Genomic DNA, 21,758 nt, shown 5'->3' with positions numbered 1-21,758 from the left:
TATGCTGTCTAGGTTGGCCATAACTTTATTTCCAAGAACAAGCGTCTTTTAATTTCATGGCTGCAGTCACCATCTACAGTGATTTTGGGGCCCCCAAAAATAAAGTCTCTTACTCTTTCCATTGTTTTCCCATCTATTTCCCATGAAGTGATGGGCCCCGATGCCATGATCTTAGCTTTCTGTATGTTGAGTTTTAAGCCAACTTTTTCACTCTCCTCTTACACTTTCATCAAGAGGCTCTTTAGTTCTTCACTTCCTGCCATATGGCCGGTGTCATCTGCATATCTGAGGTTATTGATATTTCTCCCGGCAATCTTCGGCAATCTTAATTCCAATTTGTGCTTCATCCAGCCCAGTGTTTCTCATGATGTATTCTGCATATAAGTTAAATAAGTAGGGTGACAATATACAGCCTTGACGTACGCCTTTCCCTATTTGGAACCAGTCTGCTATTCCATGTCCGGTTCTAACTGTTGCTTCCTGACCCGCATATAGGTTTCTCAAGAGGCAGGTCAGGTGGTCTGGTATTCCCATCTCTTTCAGAATTTTCCAGAGTTTGTTTTGATCCACACAGTCAAAGGCTTGGCAAAACTTATTAGCCTTTGCCCTATTTCATTCTGTACTCCAAGATCAAATTTGCCTGCTACTCCAGGTGATTCTTGACTTTCTACTTTTGCATTCCCATCCCCTATAATGAAAAGGACATCTTTTTGGGGTGTTAGTTCTAAAAGGTCTTGTAGGTCTTCACAGAACTATTTAACTTCAGCTTCTTCAGCATTACTGGTCAGGGGAAAGACTTGGATTATTGTGATATTGAATGGTTTGCCTGGGAAACGAACAGAGATCATTCTGTCGTTTTTGAGATTGCATCCAAGTATTGCATTTCAGACTCTTTTGTTGACTATGATGGCTATTGCCTACTTGTAAGGGATTCCTGCCCGCAGTGGTAGATATAATGGTCATCTGAGTTAAATTCACCCATTCCAGTCCATTTTAGTTCGCTGTTTCCTAAAATGTTGATGTTTACTCTTGCCATCTCCTGTTTGACCACTTCCAATTTGCCTTGATTCATGGACCTAACATTCCAGGTTCCTATGCAATACTGCTCTTTACAGCATTGGACTTTGCTTCTATCACCAATCACATCCACAACTGGCTATTGTTTTTGCTTTGGTGTGGCACTGGAATGGCTGTGAGGAGGTACCCCACGTTCAAGGTCAGAGAAGCCCCAGCAAGACAGTAGGTGCTGGAGTGGTGGTTGCGTGGCGGTGGAGTAGCTGCGAGGAGATACCCCACGTCCAAGGGCAAAAGTGAAGCCCTAGCAAGATGCTAGGAGGGGCGAATTTGCATTTAGAGTCAAACCCCATTCCCACCAGAAATGCTCAGAGGGCTCAAACAAACTGTGTGCACACCAGGACCTACAGACCCCACAGAGACCGAGACAGAACTGTCTGAGTGTTCCTGTGGAGGTATGGGTCTGCAGTGGACTGCCGCAGGGGCAGGGCCCAGAGGCCCTGCGTATGCATAAGCCCTCTTGGAGGAAGTTGCCTAACCCTAACAGAGCTGCCAGAACTTACACAGGACTGGAAACAGATTCTTGGATGGCACAAACGGAACCCTGTGTGCACCAGGACCCAGGAGAAAGGAGCAGTGACCCCGCAAGAGACTGACCCAGACTTGCCTGGGAGTTTCCAGGAGTCTCTGGCAGAGGCGTGGGTCAGTGGTGGCCTGCTGCAGGGTTGGGGGTACCGAGTGTAGCAGTACACGCATGGGATCTTTTGAAGGAGGCCACCATTTTCTTCATTACCTCCACCACAGTTTGGCCCTAGGTAAATAGCAGGGAGGGAACACAGCTCCACCCATCAACAGAAAATTGGATTAAAAACTGAGAGGAGCAACCACACATCCAAGGAGCAGCGGCCGCACAGGCACGGGAGGGCCACGAGGAGCTACTCCACGTTCAAGGTCAGGAAGGGCAGCCATGAGGAGATACCCTTCATCAAAGGTAAGAGAAACCCGAGTGAGATGGTAGGTGTTGCGAGAGGGCATCAGAGGGTAGACACATTGAAACCATAATCACAGAAAACTAGCTAATCTGATCACACGGACCACGGCCTTGTCTAACTCAATGAAACTAAGCCATGCCGTGTGGGGCCACCCAAGACGGACGGGTCATGGTGGAGAGGTCTGACAGAATGCTGTCCACTGGAGAAGGGAATGGTAAACCACTTCAGTATTCTTGCCTTGAGAACCCCATGAACAGTATGAAAGGGCAAAATGACAGGATACTGAAAAAGGAACTCCCCAGGTCGGTAAGTGCCCAATATGCTACTGGATATCAGTGGAGAAATAACTCCACAACAAATGAAGGGATGGAGCCAAAGCAATACCCAGTTGTGGATGTGACTGGTGATAGAAGCAAGGTTTGATACGGTAAAGAGCAATAATGCATAGGAACCTGGAATGTTACGTCCACGAACCAAAGCAAATTGGAAGTGGTCAAACAGGAGATGGCAAGAGTGAACGTTGACATTCTAGGAATCAGTGAACTAAAATGGACTGGAATGGGTGAATTTAACTCAGATGACCATTATATCTACTACTGTGGGCAGGAATCCCTTAGAAGAAATGGAGTAGCTATCATAGTCAACAAAAGAGTCTGAAATGCAGTACTTGGATGCAATCTCAAAAATGACAGAATGATCTCTGTTCATTTCCAAGACAAACCATCCAATATCACGGTAATCCAAGCCTATGCCCCAACCAGCAATGCTGAAGAAGTCGAAGTTGAACGGTTCTAAGAAAACCTACAAGACCTTTTAGAACTAACACCCCAAAAAGATGTTCTTTTCATTATAGGGGACTGGAATGCAAAAGTAGGAAGTCAAGAAACACCTGAAGTAACAGGCAAATTTGGCTTTGGAATACGGAATGAAGCAGGGCAAAGACTAATAGAGTTTTGCCAAGAGAACGCATTGGTCATAGCAAACACCCTCTTCCAACGACACAAGAGAAGACTCTATACATGGACATCACCAGATGGTCAACACTGAAATCAGATTAATTATATTCTTTGCAGCCAAAAATGGAGAAGCTCTATACACTCGGCAAAAACAAGACCGGGAGCTGACTGTGGCTCAGATCATGAACTCCTTATTGCCAACAGACTTAAATTGAAGAAAGTAGGGAAACCCACTAGACCATTCAGGTATGACCTAAATCAAACCCTTATGATTATACAGTGGAAGTGAGAAATAGATTTAAGGGACTAGATCTGATAGAGTGCCTGATGAACTATGGACGGAGGTTCGTGACACTGTACAGGAGACAGAGATGAGGACCATCGCCATAGAAAAGAAATGCAAAAAAGCAAAATGGCTGTCTGAGGAGGCCTTACAAATAGCTATGAAAAGAAGAGAAGAGAAAAGCAAAGGAGAAAAGGAAAGATATTCCCATTTGAATGCAGAGTTCCAAAGAATAGCAAGGAGAGATAAGAAAGCCTTCCTCAGTGATCAATGCAAAGAAATAGAGGAAAACAATAGAGTGGGAAAGATTAGAGATCTCTTTAAGAAAATTAGAGATACCAAGGGAACATTTCATGCAAAGATGGGTTTGATAAAGGACAGAAATGGTATGGACCTAACAGAAACAGAAGATATTTAGAAGAGGTGGCAAGAACACACAGAACTATACAAAAAAAAAAGCTTCACGACCCAGGTAATCACGATGGTGTGATCACTGACCTAGAGCCAGACATCCTGGAATGTGAAGTCAAATGGGCCTTAGAAAGCATCCCTATGAACAAAGCTAGTGGAGGTGATGGGATTCCAGTTGAGCTATTTCAAATCCTGAAAGCTGATGCTGTGAAAGTGCTGCACTCAACATGCCAGCAAATTTGGAAAACTCAGCAGTGGCCACAGTATTAGAAAAGGTCAGTTTCCATTCCAATCCCAAAGAAAGGCAATGCCAAAGAATGCTCAAACTACTGCACAATTGCACTCATCTCACATGCTAGTAAAGTAATGCTCAAAATTCTCCAAGCCAGGCTTCAGCAATACGTGAACCATGAACTTCCAGATGTTCAAGCTGGTTTTAGAAAAGGCAGAGGAACCAGAGATCAAATTGCCAACATCTGCTGCATCATCAAAAAAGCAAGAGAGTTCCATAAAAGCATATATTTCTGCTTTATTGACTATGCCAAAGCCTTTGACTGTGTGGATCACAATAAACTGTGGAAAATTCTGAAAGAGATGGGAATACGAGACCACCTGACCTGCCTCTTGAGAAACCTATATGCAGGTCAAGAAGCAACAGTTAGAACTGGATATGGAACAACAGACTGGTTCCAAATAGGAAAAGGAGTACGTCAAGGCTGTATATTGTCATCCTGCTTATTTAACTTCTATGCAGAGTACATCATGAGAAACCCTGGGCTGGAAGAAGCACAAGCTGGAATCAAGATTGCTGGGAGAAATATCAACAACCTCAGATACACAGATGACACCACCCTTATGGCAGAAAGTGAAGAGGAACTCAAAAGCCTCTTGATGAAAGTGAAAGAGGAGAGTGAAAAAGCTGACTTAAAGCTCAAAATTCAAAAAACGAAGATCATGGCATCCCATCCCATCACTTCATGGGAAATAGATGGGGAAACAGTGGAAGCAGTGTCAGACTTTAATTTTTTTGGGCTCCAAAATCACTGCAGTTGGTGACTGCAGTCATGAAATTAAAAGACGCTTACTCCTTGGAAGGAAAGTTATGACCAACCTAGATAGTATATTGAAAAGCAGAGATAATACTTTGCCAACAAAGGTCCGTCTAGTCAAGGCTATGGTTTTTCCAGTAGTCATGTATGGATGTAAGAGTTGGACTGTGAAGAAAGCTGAGTGCCGAAGAATTGATGCTTTTGAACTGTGGTGTTAGAGAAGACTCTTGAGAGTCCCTTGGACTGCAAGGAGGTCCAACCCATCTATCCTAAAGGAGATCACTCCTGGGTGTTCATTGGAAGGACTGATGCTAAAGCTGAAACTCCAATACTTTGGCCACCTCATGGGAAGAGATGACTCATTGGAAAAGACCCTGATGCTAGGAAGGATTGGGGGCAGGAGAAGAAGGGGACGACAGAGGATGAGATGGCTCGATGGCATCACTGACTGGATGGACGTGAGTCTGAGTGAACTCCAGGAGTTAGTGATGGACAGGGAGGCCTGGTGTGCTCTGATTCACGGGGTCGCAAAGAATCGGACACAACTGAGAGACTGAACTGAACTGAGCATGGCCCCACCCATCAGAACAAGACCCAGTTTCCCTCTCAGTCAGTCTCTCCCATCAGGAAGCTTCCAGAAGCCTCTTATCCTTCTCCATCAGAGGGCAGACAGGGTGAAAATCATAATCACAGAAAACTAACAAATCTGATCACAGCCTTGTCTAACTCAATGAAACTATGTCTAACTCAATGAAACTATGAGCCATGCTGTATAGGGCCACCCAAGATGGATGGGTCATGGTGGAGAGTTCTGACAAAATGCGGTCCACTGGAGAAGGGAATGGCAAACCACTTCAGTATTCTTGCCTTGAGAACCCCATGAACTGTATGAAAATGGGCTACAGTCTGCGTGGTTGCAAAGAATCTGACAGGACTGAGATACATACAGGCATTCATCTAAAATCAAGAATTCCCTTAAACCCAAATAAGTGTTTTCAATTCTAACCATATTCAAATATTTTCTGAATGGGATCATCTACCATAAAGAATGATAGGGTTTATCTTTATTTTTGGTTGTTTTGTAATTTCTGCACCTGATACTTAAAAGTACAAAACAGTGGCATGGGTCGAATTGTGTCTCCCTAAGATAAATGCTGAAATCTTAATCCCAACACCTGTGAGTTTGATCTTATTTGGAAATAGATCTTGGCAGATGTTAAGATGAGGCCATTAGGGTGGGCCCTAAACCAACATGACTGGTGTCCTTATAAGAAAAGAGATATTTGAACACAGACATAGAGGGATAGTAGCCATGTGAAGTAGAGGTGGAGACTGAGTTCTGTTACTATAAGCCAAATACTGCCTGGGCCACAGGAAGTTGGAAAACACAAGAAAGGATCCTCTCCTACAGGCCTTGGAAGGAGCATGGCGCTGCCAACATTTTGATTTTGGACTTACAGCTTCCAGAACTATGAAAGAATAAATTTGTCATTTTAAGCCACCAAGTTTGTAGTACTTTGTTACAGCAGTCCTAGGAAACTAATACAGACAGTGAAGGCATAACTTTTCTAATTCCATTAGACAGTATTAGCATTATATTTAAACAGTCATTTAAAACTATTCCTAAGCGCACATTACTTCAATAAGAAAAAATCTCTACTTTTGCATTTTCTTACATGATGGAATTAAAAGTCAAATACTTGTTGTCAACTCGTATTTCAAGTGGATTAATTTGGTTTTCGAAAAAGTAGTGATTGATAAAATTGTTAATAGTTACTGCTAAGTCACTTTAGTCGTGTCCGACTCTGTGTGACCCCATAGACGGCAGCCCATCAGGCTTCCCCGTCCCTGGGATTTTCCAGGCAAGAACACTGGAGTGGGTTGCCATTTCCTTCTCCAATGCATGAAAGTGGAAAGAGAAAGTGAAGTCGCTCAGTCATGTCCGACTCCTAGCGACCCCATGGACTGCAGCCTACCAGGCCCCTCCATCCATGGGATTTTCCAGGCAAGAGTATTGCAGTGGGGTGCCATTGCCTTCTCCGTTAATAGTTAAGCAGTCCCCATAAGAGGTGCAGAGCACTGTCCCCCACTGTTCCCTTCATTCACTCCTTCAGTCAACGACTCAAATGAAGAACATGCTTACTTGTTATTAGTTGGTCCTGTTGCCAAGACATCAGACTGTAACTTTGGAAAAAATCCTTGCTCGTATTTGCCTTGACCAATTTTCATATCAAGTAGATGTGGGTGGATTGCGGTGTGATCCATTTTCATCAGTCGCTGCTCAATTGACTGGGCTATAAATTAAATTTATAACATGTTAGAAACATTTCACTGGCTAAACTTTAAAAGATAATGCTTCCTCTACTCATGCAGTGACAAGAAACTCAATCTTTCTGATAGTCTGAAATAGATTTTTACAAAAGCTCTTCAGAAATCAGTATAATGTAAGTATAAAAAGGTTAGTTTTAAGTAAATACTAGATAATGAATTTTCATACTATTTTCTGCATGTGGCAAAAGCAGGGCAGTGGGGTTAAAAAACAATCTATAATTTAGTACTGAAACAGTTTCCCATGAGTGCGAAATTCATATTCTTAATGAAAATACGGTTCTAAGTACAACATTAAAGAAAATGATGGCAAATAAAATATCTTCCTTGAGCTGAAAGACAAATTAGGGGAGGTAAAAGCAAGCTCTATAGCCCTATGTTACTTTATTTCTTTGTGCAAAGATCCATTAAATATTCATGCTTTTCCACTTGTAAAAAACAAGGAACTGTGTAAAGTTTATTACCTTCACGTTTAGCGACAGTCTCATTCTCATTAGGAGTTATTTAAAAGTGTTCATTAGATCAAAATGAGTAATGCAGAGAAAAATAAAATAAGCAGGCATTTAGAAAATGTCCAGAGAATAAAAAACTCCCATTTGAAGAATAACATAGGCCAGAGTTAAAAAATAGAAATTACTCAATATTTCTATTTTAAAACCACTGAAAGTTGGGAGATGTTTCAAAGGCTCAGGAAAGAAACAGTGAACTATTTCTCTGGTTAAAAAAAAATCTGGGCGGATTCATTTTGATATTTGGCAAAACTAATACAATTTGTAAAGTTTAAAAATAAAATAAAATTAAAAAAAAAAAAAAAGACTTCATGCTTCCACTGCAAGGGGTGTGGGTTCAATCCATGGTTGCAGAACTAATATTCCACATGCCCCAGCAGTGTGGCTAAAAAATGAATAATAAATAAAAATAAAAATGCAAGTCTCCTTTAAAAAAAAAAACCTGATCTTAAATGTCTTTATCAATTACATTTATAAGAGAAAACATAATACTTGTAACCAAGGTTAGGTCTCCCATCCCGTGCCCAGAGATTACTGCTGGGGAGGACAAGCAGTAACTGTGTTTGTGTCATAAACAGAACACATTGTGGGCACTGCCAATCTTGGGAGCTGAGAGAAGTAAAAAGGTATTTTCTTATAAATATTTCATAGAATCAGTTTACTCTGCCCTATTCAATACCAGCAGATTGAGTATTGCTGGTTCTTCTCCATATATATTCTAAAGAAAATCTTTTGGGGTGGGAAGAGGTCTGTGAATGACACATTTCACTCTAGTCAAAAGAACCTACTTAAGATCATCTTATGTGAGATTGATGCCTCCCAGCCAGTGTTTGTGTTTGCAGAATTAAGAGATGTGTACAGAGGCATTATTACACTAAACTTCAAAGTGTGAGACATCTGCTTTAAGCTTTCCTAATTTTTCTTTATAACTCATATGAATTTATCCAGAACTTTTTAAAATTTCATTTTAATGTGTAACTTGTAACTTCTCTCAAAATACAGTCCATATATTCTGGACTGGGCAAAAGGGTGTCATGCTTTAATGTAGTGATATTTAATTTTCAATGATGCCCTCTGACTTGCCACAACAATATATATATTCTTAATGCTTCCTAATATTTATAAAACACAATTAGGTTTAGGCAAATAATGCTTAGATTCATGGTGCGGAATTCTCTGAAGTCCCTGCCAATTTTATGTTCCATGAACTACTACAAAATTTCACCTCTGCCAAAAAGTGCTTCTACCCTCCCAAAAGGAAAAAAAGAAAAGTAGTGTCAGTTTTTCTGCTGGATTTAAAATGATAGAAAAACCCATCTGATATTGAGTTATTCTCCTTTAGTTAGGAAGCTCTGTAGAAACAAAAATCACAATTCACAATTAATTATCTGGGTTTATAAGATTGCCACAGGGAGCACAATGCAATGTTACATTTCAGTGACTATACCATCAGTGAATACTGAACATTCAGAAATTATTAAATGCCTGCTTCAAGAGATCAAAGGCCTGTTGTTAGACTTTCAAGGGATTGTGCCAAAACTCATTTTCTGTGATCGGTAAGGAATAAGAAAACTCTGCGTTACTAGCAACTTGTGGTCTTTCTGCAAAGAAATCATGAGGTTCTGGTGCCACAATATCAGCAGCAGATAGCCTCTGCCTAAAGCGTTCACCTGCAAATCAGAATTCTTTTTAGTTAGAGGCAAAATAGAAACAAAAGCAAAACAACAAAGGACCAAAAAAAAAAAAAAAAGATACACAATAAAATTCAATGTCAACAACAAAATCCCAATCTCTACAGCTTCTGTTGGGAGTGAGGGTGAGGTAAGTCTTTTAAAAGATCAAAGTCTATTATCTTTTACCTGATAAAAGAAATAACTGCACCATTCATGAGAGATAGATATAGTCACAGCCAACTGCTTCCCTTTAAAGAAAGTCTTTGATAAATTAAGTTCCTAGGAGACTATTCCTAAACTTAGTTTAATCTCTTTTAAATATGGTAAGTCTATAATGGTACATTTTTAAAAGTATTATATAATTTTTGTGATGACAGTATAAGTACCAAACTCTGAGAGGCCAACAATCTATTTTAATTGAAAAAATTTTCTAGAAGCATATGAATAAAGCAATCAGTACTTAGCTTCATTTTAAAAATTCTGTCAGGAGGGAGGAATAAAATTTGCTCAAGAAGGCATTGTACTTTTACATGGCTACTAAAGCACTGAAAGCCATACTACTTTCTGAACAGGCATAGACAATTTTGATCACTCTGCTCCCCCAACTTTCAGAAACAGAGAGGCAAATGTCACTTCCTAAAGGGCTCCGAGGATCTACCCTCATAAGTGGGATACAACAGAATGATGTTTCCTCAAGTTATCAGAAACCTCTGAAGGCTACACAAGAGACATCATTTATATACTTCTTTCCTTAAAACATGCTGGTTACAGCATCACCACACTCTTGTAATTCTGCTCTACCTCAAGTGAAGAGAGAAAGGCAAGCAACAGAAGCAGAGCAAAGAAAATCCACATTTGCTGCTTTTTGCTCAAAAAAAAAAAAAAAAAGAAAAGAAGGTTGCTCTCAAACAGCTTTTACACTTGAAGGGGAAGAAATAAAAGGAAGGGGCACTCAAGTTATAAAAGTCAGTTTATTGGCAGAGAAATAAACTAAGAAAGAGTTAGGAATCGGGTATAAAAGTATAAAACTATGTGGACTGGTACATTTTACATGTTTATTTATTGAAAGAACAGCTTAATGTGTTAAGACTCCAGGTGCTAGAATCAGTCAAACTCTGGTTCAAATCAGGGCTTAACCAACCACTAGCTATGCAATCACAAGCAAGTGACTTCACCTCTCAGTTTTCTCAACTGTAAGATGAAGGCAGCAGTAAAACAGACAATAAAATGTGTCTATACCTCCTCATTATTATGATCAAATGCAAAACTGTACATAAAACAGCAAGAGTATGTAATCAGTAAACACTATTAATATGATTATTTATTTAACTGACTATAGTATTACACTGCCAGACAAGATTGGCCAAGACTCACAATTCTCTGAGAGAAAAACTAACATCAGGGTTGGGAAGCTCTCATTTGAATACAAGAATCTAGAGGTTTAATTTCAATAGACGAAGCTATTTTAATTAATGGTACCACTAAAGTAAATAGTTTTAATTATGTAAATTAGGTAGCAACTCAAATTTACTATGTTAAATTAATACTTATTTTCCTTGGATGAAGAGAAGAAAAGGTAAAAAGCAAAAAGAGCAAAATAAGCAGCAAAACAAAAATTAATATTTTTTCATTAAGGTAATAAAGAGAATAAGACAGAAATTACAGCAACCTAATAGTTCTAATCCATTCAGTTTGTTACTGTTTTTCATCTTCTGAGGGAAGAGGAATGTCAAGTGGGAATAGGACAGACATTAGCTCACGAAACAGAACGAAACAAAACTACAGAAAGCATCTCTTGATATAGCACAAGGATTAACCAGGAAGTCTAAAACTGAAAATTAATTTTGTGGTTTATGAGGTCAACAATGTGTAAAAAGAAATGATAGTGGATTTTAAGTTAGTTTTTAAAGGCATGACAAATGTACCTGCTTCTTTTAAAGTGCTGCATTTCTGGTAAATAGATGTCCTCAAGGTGGGTGCCCTTACATTATACAGTCTTATCTTCTCAATCCGAGAGTCAAAGACTCGAAGCAAAGGATCTTTCTCCTCCCATTGAGACATAATTTTGTTATCAATAAAGGTGGCAAACATCTGTGTTTCAATGAAGCGTGAAAGAAATGGCAGGTACGGCTCTGGCTGGTCAGACAGGAAGGAAGCCTGTAATGAGACAATCAGGCAATTAGTAGTGCAAAGAGATCATCTCAATACTACATGATAAACCCCAAAATTATCTGTCGCTAAAGTCATTCCTTTTCAATAACATGCAAACTAATGTATGATATTAAAAAAATCCTTAAAACTTCACTCCCCCGCCCCCATCTTCTAAATTCATAGAATTTAGGTCACTTAAGTCATTAGCGCTGCTCCTACCTCTCAAAACTAATTTACGTTCTGGTCCTCATGACCATCATGCAGAAAAGAGAGCACTGTTAATGAAAGATGGTGGATCAGTCACTACTGCTGCTACTGCTACTAAGTCACTTCAGTCGTGTCCGACTCTGTGCGACCCCATAGACGGCAGCCCACCAGGCTCCCCCGTCCCTGGGACTCTCCAGGCAAGAACATTGGAGTCGGTTGCCATTTCCTTCTCCAAGGATCAGTCGCTACACGAACGTCAATTATTCTCTTCACTTGCCGTTAAATTTGACACCTTTTCCCCAGTGAGCTGTAATTTTTTCCACTCTCTATTCCTAGACTATGCCAAATACCTCCAAGTCATAGGCAGCCAGGCGATTAATGGATACAATAATAGCATTAATATATACATAAGCAATTCTCTTAAAAAAAAAAACAACCATGTGGAATTTGTGCTTATAAGTAAAATCATCTGTTCTTCAAGTAGATGTTTTCCTAGGTGCCCACAGTTAGAAACTGATGGATGAGTACTAATTCAAGATCAAACTCCATCCAAACCTGTGCTAACAGAATAGTCTGGGCCTTAACCACTAAAAAAATCACTGCCTGGAAAACCATCCAAAGCAAGCCAAGCCTGTTGAAAACATGTACAACCAGCCACATGTCCCTGTTACCAGCTTGTCTGCGTGAATGGAATGGCTCAGGAAATTGTAATCAGCTTCTAATTCAAAGGGTTCATTTCTTTCCTTTGGTTCTTCAGGTCCATGCATGTAGAGGAATTCTAGTCACAACTTGGAACTAGCTAAAATTTGGAAGTGGACTACTATTTCAGCTACTGGGATGCCTCTGCTTTTCATTCTTTTGATTGAGTGCAATGTGGCAAAAGCCAGAAGGGGAAAGGTGGAAGTATACGTTCTGACCTATTGTTACTCTTCTCAATACTCATAGCTTTCTCCCAGCATATTTATTTAGGAAACAAATTCTGATATTTAGGATGTTTTTGAAAAACTTCCTTACAGAAATCCACTTATTCAATTTAAGTGCCTTCATAGCTTAGATGTAGTCACACAAATCCAAATAGCCAAAGAATGGTTCATAGCAGTCTCCAGAAGTCAGCACACCTCTTAAAAAGGTATTTTAGAGATAAACATCAACTTTACTTTTCATAGAGCAAACAGCCTTTTTTCCTAAATGGACCAAATGTCTGGCTTTTTGATATTCAGATCCTTGTGGGCTATATCACTTTAAGTCAGCAAAGACTTGGCTTGCAGGACTAGTATGTGATAGTTCTGTAAATTTTCCTACTGAAAAATGAGATGATTACAAGCCTTCTGGAATCCAACATGAAACTTTCATTTCTCTAGGGGTTATATAAAAAGAATTCCATTTATAGTTTGAAGCTACATAAAGATTAAGAGGAAGAATGTACCAGTGCTTGATTTAGATAAGAATTTGAATTGCTCCAAGGATAAATCATGAGTATACACAGATTAGTTCCAAGCTGGCTAGGAAAAAATGTGCAGAAATGGTTAAGCTTAATGAGAAAGGAACCTAACAGCAGGAATACATTTGGATAGGTGAAGGCCTCTTAATTTATTAAAGAAGTTTTCTCTAACATAAAGTGCATCAGAACTTAACTGTTAAATGTAGTTTATATAACTATCTAAAAAATACCTGATGAAGTCAGAAAAAAATCTTTTATACTACCCACCTTTACAGAAATATTTTGTTAATACTTATTTGGCAGATGCTCCAAGATGGTAGATTAGCCTCTTGGAACATATTAGCTTCTTTGAGAGGTCTTCCATGACACAAAGATACCATTTAGCAAAAAGCCATAATTTATTCTAATTGCAACATCATGCCTTGGCAACCATAAAGGCAAGGGGCTGAACTACATCCTAGTGACCTGAAAGTTAATGTACACCCCTAAGTGCTTTTGTCCTGGGCAGGGGGAGTGATGGTGGGGAGGGGAAGAAATCTGATGAATATGTCCAGAAAAACTGGCAGAAGAACATACTGGACCTTAGAAAGAAGCCTCAACTTCAGCAGGACAATCAAAAGCTAATATCACTTTCTGTCTTCCTTTTCTGATACTTCGGAACATAGTCTAACAGTCATAAAACCTTATTTTTTTCATAAAACCTCATTTTTTCTCTTTTGATGCTGAGATAAAAATTTACTTTCTGAAAATAAACTTGTTTGTTACCTTTATATGGGCAAGTTGTGACTTCACTGTGGGAGGAAGACAAAAATCTAAGGCTTTATTAGAAAGGAATAGGCTTCATTTAACTAGACTTGATCCTAAAATATGAGTAAATAAAACTCTTACAAGGTGAGGTAGTGTTAACAGATTTGGAAAATGAATGAAATTTAAGAGTTTCTATTTCAAGTATCTTCAAAGTATAGAAAATTTAAAAATGAGGTTAAAGGCAATTTAATACATGATTCAGTGAGCAGCTTAATGAGCTAGTTCATTTACTTTCCTGTGAAATTATTTTATCTATTATAAAATAGTGGTTAAAAAAAGTTCTTAAGGGGAAGGGTGGGGGGAAAATCTGTATTTAAAAAAGTTAACAAAATCAATAACATATAGCCTATTAAGAACCACAAAAAGGGAAACTCTGGTTGTTTTTACTTTATCAAAGTTTTGCATCTGTTCCCGGTTGGTCAGCCAGGATTCCAGGTCCTGGGCAGTCTGAATCACAAACGCTTCATAATCTGCAAACATCTGTGTAAAGCGGTTGGCAAAGACCTCTCGGAGCTGAACATTGAGCTGGTAGTCCCTTAGTTCTGCGTCTTCACACTGCAGTTTTAAGTCTTTTTCTTTTTCACTCAGAGAGGCAGAGAGGTCCATTTTTTCCACAGTCACACCAGTCCGCTTGGCCAGAGCCTGGAGACGAGCTATGGTTTCGTTGCCCTTCAGTAACTCATACATGCTGATGCTATTTGCAGAGACATTGCCATTCTTCTTGTCATTGACCAAGTCTTTCAGAACCAGATTCTTGAGCTTGGTGGCACTCTCACTGCAATGTAGACTGCCCTCAGGAGGGATCCCAAACTGAAGAAGAACTTCAGAGAGTTCCTGGATAAAATCCACTTTATTGGGGAACTGTGGAAATTCTTCAGGCAACTCAATAAAATGGTTGTCAATATCTACAAAACACAAGTTAGCCTGAAAGAGAAAAAAGAAATACAAAGGTTTTAAAGTAAAGGAATATTATGTTCTAAAATATTCTTGCCAGCTATTATTAACAAAACCACAGGTTTCCACAGCCTTTTATGCTAACCTTCTCAGAGTTAAGAAATTTTTATTCTTTAAAAATAAATCCCTGTTGCCAGCACTTTCCCCTATGCAAAGGAATATATATATTTAACATATATATAAATCATTTCCTCCAGGTCTCATCAGTCTAGGATACGACTCTGCAATATATGGCATCCAGTAAGTATTCCTTAAACAGGTAAAAGTGCACAGATTCATAGTACCTTACAAATAGGAGGCACAGGGTAAAATGCTCACTGAGCTTGAACTTTCTATGCCATTCCATTGCTCTAACACCATTTATAATTTAGAATTAATAATTGCTAAAACTTAGCAGCTACAGTATTCCAAAATGGAAAGAAACTGGCAAAGAGCATTACAGTTCACAGAAAATCCACAAATTTTCACTTTATCCAAAATTAGCTTCAACCTCTTATATAGCAAGACCATTTCAGAAGCCAGGACAAAGAGCAGGAGACAGAGACGGGTGGGGTTAGTGCCTAGACAAAGGTAAGTGACCCTTGAGTAATTCAGTCTTGACTTGAATATTTTTGAGTCAAGGAAAAGAAGAGGTTGAAATAAGAGAAAATGGCTTTTTTTTTTTAGTTTGCTTACACTCAAGATTTTGAATTAAAAGACTTTTAAATATCTTTCAAGTAAATAAAGAAAATTCAAGGGGCTAAGTACCTGCATAAAATTTGGATTATCCCTCAGGTACCTGATGACAATACATGCAAAAAAAATCATTTTACCTTTATTGTCCATACCCTCTTAGACAGAACAAGGTTGTCAGAGTAAAGGAAAATTGGGCTCCTAAATTTGGGGGTAGGAGGAGGGCAAGGTAGCCCATCACATAAAACTGATTCTGATTGTATTAGTATGCATAAGGTGAAGTCAGTAAACAGAATAGGAAGTCTCAGCTCATACTTCCCTCTACCTGCCCGCCAACAACACCCCCAAGGTCAACAAAGACAGAATTCACACTATCCTTTGATCTTGAATGCTAACATGCTTCGTAGCTAAGTCAGTAAAAAATCTGCCTGCAATGCAGGAGACCCAGGTTCAATCCCTGGGTTGGGAAGATCCTCTGGAGAAGGAAATGGCGACCCACTCCAGTATTCTTACCTGGAGAATCCCATGGACAGAGAAGCCTGGCAGGCTACAGTCCATGGGGTTGGAAGAGTCAGACACGACTTAGCGACTAAACCACCACCACCAAGATGAAAAAAGGAGAGCAAACAATTGGGTCTCTGTTATTCTCTTTTGATCCCTGTTCTTCGTGTTAGATATTGATAAGCAAGAAGTACAGCAGAGTTCCACAGTTAAGATCAACAAAAGCTCAAGATTTTCTACTATCCAAAACCAGAGAATCAACAGTGACTCTTTAAGCCTAAGATAATCTTTGAATCCAATCTTTTAATTCTGTAGATGAAGAAACTGAGGCCTAAGAACAGACATGATTTCCCGACACCTGTTCCAGATATGCATCTTCAAACAGCCTGGTGGCTTAAGGGATTCTCCTCTTTTCCATTATGCTTCATTTCCAATGTTAATAGTTTTCTCAAAATAAAGTAAGAGCTGAAGTCATATCTTACTGAAGACAGTAGTGCTACTTGCAGCTTTATTTAAATCCACATCTTTATATATGTTTCTACAGTCTCTAGAAAGTAGGATGTATTGTAAGGCTTAAAGGGAGAAACTAGGTCACCATAATTCACATGGATGATTCAATATCTTTAAAAATGGAAGAAAAAAATTCAACAACTTGCTAATCTAAATGTTAACCTGCAACCTCTCACCACTTAGATTTTGTACTGTCTCCATCATTAACGCCTTCCTGCTGTCCTTTTCTATCCCTCTCCTTCTCCCAAAAAAAGAGAAAAATGATACATTTGGGGAAATTTTCAAGCTTGTCATGCTCACGCAATCACTGGCGCTGCTGCTGCTAAGTTGCTTCAGTCGTGTCCGACTCTATGCGACCCCATAGACGGTAGCCCACCAGGCTCCCCGGTCCCTGGGATTCTCCAGGTAAGAACACTGGAGTGGGTTGCCATTTCCTTCTCCACACGTAATCACTACTGAGCCAAAAATGTACGGCAAGGTGGATGTTCCTACACTGAAGTTACTGGCTTCTCTCCATATTCCTGCGATTCTCTCTCACCCTCCTATGCAGGCTTGAAAGGGTCCAAATTGGGGTTTTATTACAAAGAAGAGATAGGGAGTGTAAACTTGTGTTATAAAAATTTATTGAAGACAAACCAAAAAGCCCTTTTTCTACAACAGAAAAGAACTCCATACAATAGGGTATTCTTGTAAGTCAGTTTCTCATTTTTAATACCATTAAATCTAAAAAAAAAATTTACAGACCCATCATAAGCACAGAAATTGAAACTGTAATCAAAAATCTTCCAGCAAACAAAAGCCCAGGTCCAGACGGCTTCACAGCTGAATTCTACCAAAAATGTAGAGAAGAGCTAACACCTATCCTGCTCAAACTCTTCCAGAAAATTGCAGAGGAAGGTAAACTTCCAAACTCATTCTATGAGGCCACCATCACCCTAATACCAAAACCTGACAAAGATCCTACAAAAAAAGAAAACTATAGGCCAATATCACTGATGAACATAGATGCAAAAATCCTTAACAAAATTCTAGCAATCAGAATCCAACAACACATTAAAAAGATCATACACCATGACCAAGTGGGCTTTATCCCAGGGATGCAAGGATTCTTCAATATCCGCAAATCAATCAATGTAATACATCACATTAACAAATTGAAAAATAAAAACCATATGATTATCTCAATAGATGCAGAGAAAGCCTTTGACAAAATTCAACACCCATTTATGATAAAAACTCTCCAGAAAGCAGGAATAGAAGGAACATACCTCAACATAATAAAAGCTATATATGACAAACCCACAGCAAACATTATCCTCAATGGTGAAAAATTGAAAGCATTTCCTCTAAAGTCAGGAACAAGACAAGGGTGCCCACTTTCACCATTACTATTCAACACAGTTTTGGAAGTTTTGGCCACAGCAATCAGAGCAGAAAAAGAAATAAAAGGAATCCAAATTGGAAAAGAAGAAGTAAAACTCTCACTATTTGCAGATGACATGATCCTCTACATAGAAAACCCTAAAGATTCCACCAGAAAATTACTAGAGCTAATCAATGATTATAGTAAAGTTGCAGGATATAAAATCAACACACAAAAATCCCTTGCATTCCTATACACTAATAATGAGAAAACAGAAAGAGAAATTAAGGAAACAATTCCATTCACCATTGCAACAGAAAGGATAAAATACTTAGGAATATATCTACCTAAAGAAACTAAAGACCTATATATAGAAAACTATAAAACACTGGTGAAAGAAATCAAAGAGGACACTAATAGATGGAGAAATATACCATGTTCACGGATTGGAAGAATCAATATAGTGAAAATGAGTATACTACCCAAAGCAATTTATAGATTCAATGCAATCCCCATCAAGCTACCAACAGTATTCTTCACAGAGCTAGAACAAATAATTTCACAATTTGTATGGAAATACAAAAAACCTCGAATAGCCAAAGCGATCTTAAGAAAGAAGAATGGAACTGGAGGAATCAACCTACCTGACTTCAGGCTCTACTACAAAGCCACAGTTATCAAGACAGTATGGTACTGGCACAAAGACAGAAATATAGATCAATGGAACAAAATAGAAAGCCCAGAGATAAATCCATGCACATATGGACACCTTATCTTTGACAAAGGAGGCAAGAATATACAATGGATTAAAGACAATCTCTTTAACAAGTGGTGCTGGGAAATCTGGTCAACCACTTGTAAAAGAATGAAACTAGAACACTTTCTAACACCATACACAAAAATAAACTCAAAATGGATTAAAGATCTAAACGTAAGACCAGAAACTATAAAACTCCTAGAGGAGAACATAGGCAAAACACTCTCCGACATACATCACAGCAGGATCCTCTATGACCCACCTCCCAGAATATTGGAAATAAAAGCAAAAACAAACAAATGGGACCTAATTAACCTTAAAAGCTTCTGCACATCAAAGGAAACTATTAGCAAGGTGAAAAGACAGCCTTCAGAATGGGAGAAAATAATAGCAAATGAAGCAACTGACAAACAACTAATCTCAAAAATATACAAGCAACTCCTACAGCTCAACTCCAGAAAAATAAATGACCCAATCAAAAAATGGGCCAAAGAACTAAATAGACATTTCTCCAAAGAAGACATACAGAGGGCTAACAAACACATGAAAAGATGCTCAACATCACTCATTATCAGAGAAATGCAAATCAAAACCACTATGAGGTACCATTTCACACCAGTCAGAATGGCTGCGATCCAAAAGTCTACAAATAATAAATGCTGGAGAGGGTGTGGAGAAAAGGGAACCCTCTTACACTGCTGGTGGGAATGCAAACTAGTACAGCCACTATGGAGAACAGTGTGGAGATTCCTTAAAAAACTGGAAACAGAACTGCTGTACGACCCAGCAATTCCCACACACTGAGGAAACCAGAAGGGAAAGAGACACGTGTACCCCAATGTTCATCGCAGCACTGTTTATAATAGCCAGGACATGGAAGCAACCTAGATGTCCATCAGCAGATGAATGGATAAGAAAGCAGTGGTACATATACACAATGGAGTATTACTCAGCCATTAAAAAGAATACATTTGAATCAGTTCTAATGAGGTGGATGAAACTGGAGCCTATTATACAGAGTGAAGTAAGCCAGAAGGAAAAACACCAATACAGTATACTAACGCATATATATGGAATTTAGAAAGATGGTAACGATAACCCTGTATACGAGACAGCAAAAGAGACACTGATGTATAGAACAGGCTTATGGACTCTGTGGGAGAGGGAGAGGGTGGGAAGATTTGGGAGAATGGCATTGAAACATGTGAAATGTCATGTAAAATTCTTTTTATTTTAATTAAAAAATAAATAAATTAATTAAAAAAAAGATCAAAAAAAAAATAAATAAAAAGAAAACATTTGAATCAGTTCTAATGAGGTGGATGAAACTGGAGCCTATTATACAGAGTGAAGTAAGCCAGAAGGAAAAACACCAACACAGTATACTAACGCATATATATGGAATTTAGAAAGATGGTAACAATAACCCTGGGTATGAGACAGCAAAAGAGACACTGATGTATAGAACAGTCTTATGGACTCTGTGGGAGAGGGAGAGGGTGGGAAGATTTGGGAGAATGGCATTGAAACATGTAAAATATCATGTATGAAACGAGATGCCAGTCCAGGTTCGATGCACGATACTGGATGCTTGGGGCTGGTGCACTGGGACGACCCAGAGGGATGGTGTGGGGAGGGAGGAGGGAGGAGGGTTCAGGATGGGGAGCACGTGTATATCTGTGGAAGATTCATTTTGATATTTGGCAAAACTAATACAATTATGTAAAGTTTAAAAATAAAATAAAATTAAAAAAAAATAAATCTAAAAAAAAAATTAAAAAACTCAAGAATGAAAAATATACTCAACATCTCAATCCAATGTTGTTTTAGGACTAAATACTTCTATAACTTTACTAATAAACCTGCCAGAAGCCTTCATGATATGTAATTACTACCAATTAAAAACAACAAACATTCCTTCAAAAGGGGACAAAGGATTGAAGCTTAATGATCTCTTTTCCCGGGAAGCCTGTCCCAATACTAAAGGCATTTTGATTTCCTTTGAATACATTCTTTGATCTTTCATTCCTCTAATATTTTTTAGCCTCTGCTATTGATATTTGTAAATGTCTTATTCTGGAAAACAGAACACCTCTTAAAGGTGACTTTTTTCCTCTAGATGTCTCCCAGGATATCACACACTAGTAGGGTATGAGACAACTGTTTGCTGAATGAATGAATAAGGCTCAAGGAGATTGTCATTTTATGGAACCTTAAAAATGGAGCCGATAGGATAAAGTATCCAAAAGCGTGAGGCCAGGGCAGCTCTCTCCATGTTTGCTAAGAGTTCAGCTTTCTCAGTGGCTGAAGTTAAGCTGGCATAAGTGTATGTCAGGAAAATTTAACAGTTTCATAGAATTTTAGGGCAAGATATGACAACAAAACAACAAGACAACAAGAAAGTAGCAAAAGCAAGATACTAACAGAAAGAAAATAGCAAAAGCAATGCTATTTCAGCTTTTCTCTTGCTTTTCATCTACTATTCATTGTAAAGATGGTAGAAAGTGAGGTACCAGTCTATACAACTAATTCTCAGTGCTACATCCTTGCACCATCACTTTCCCGTACCCCACCAAAAACAACACATTGCTTATTGTATGTAATTATTGTTTCTGTATGTAATACAGAAACAGCTACCTGTGCCTATCATTTTGGAATCATAGGGCTAGTGAGTGCATAGTTAATTATAAGCCTATATAGTTACATTAGTTAGCTAACAACTAAAGTCATATCTTCTTAAAATAATCATTTTGTAAACTTATTTTCACAACTATTCTAAGAAACCCTCTCACTATTTTTAGCTATTATTTTATTTTGCAGTTTTTAGGGAAAGGGGAATATTACTAGCCACTCTTAAACAATGATTATTTTTATAACCACTTCCTCCTCCAACTTATGTGTGTGGATTATTTCATCTCATTGTAAAACAACAGCAGAGCAAAGTGATATGCCATTAGCCTTTTCTTCTAAGTCAGTAATGCACACATGTATACTTTCTATACAGAAGCACTACTATTTTCACAGCTGATTCAGGTTATTTCATATTATTCTACTCTATGAATAGATAAGTATGTATACTTATTAAAGTACTGATTTAGTAAATGAAAAATCAGAAAATCACAGATATTACTATAACAACTTTCAGAGTATTTAAGTATGTTCATTTTTAGAGTCAGAAGA

General features: G+C 38.5%; 1 protein-coding gene and 1 long non-coding RNA gene across 8 annotated transcripts in view; one reads left to right on the top strand and one right to left on the bottom strand.

Annotated features, from left to right (window-relative positions):
* Positions 1 to 16,466, top strand: part of LOC133247961 (uncharacterized) — a 31,091-nt gene extending 14,625 nt beyond the window's left edge. For all 3 annotated transcript variants that reach the window (XR_009736576.1, XR_009736575.1, XR_009736574.1), the window contains 2 exons: positions 14,973 to 15,015; positions 16,264 to 16,466. This is a non-coding gene — a long non-coding RNA (uncharacterized LOC133247961). The remainder of the gene's footprint in view (positions 1 to 14,972; positions 15,016 to 16,263) is intronic.
* Positions 1 to 21,758, bottom strand: part of DENND5B (DENN domain containing 5B) — a 221,050-nt gene that overhangs the window by 59,541 nt on the left and 139,751 nt on the right. For all 5 annotated transcript variants that reach the window (XM_061417469.1, XM_061417470.1, XM_061417471.1 and 2 more), the window contains 3 exons: positions 14,209 to 14,745; positions 11,141 to 11,372; positions 6,849 to 6,999 (listed from right to left, as the gene is read on the bottom strand). In XM_061417469.1, the coding sequence (XP_061273453.1) occupies positions 6,849 to 6,999; positions 11,141 to 11,372; positions 14,209 to 14,745 (920 nt within the window). The remainder of the gene's footprint in view (positions 1 to 6,848; positions 7,000 to 11,140; positions 11,373 to 14,208; positions 14,746 to 21,758) is intronic.

The sequence above is a fragment of the Bos javanicus genome, chromosome 5, assembly GCF_032452875.1.
Source record: "Bos javanicus breed banteng chromosome 5, ARS-OSU_banteng_1.0, whole genome shotgun sequence".
In the NCBI taxonomy this organism is placed as follows: domain Eukaryota; kingdom Metazoa; phylum Chordata; class Mammalia; order Artiodactyla; family Bovidae; genus Bos; species Bos javanicus.
The sequence above is the reverse complement of the archived record's forward strand: the minus strand, read 5'-3'. Positions and strand labels throughout refer to the sequence as shown.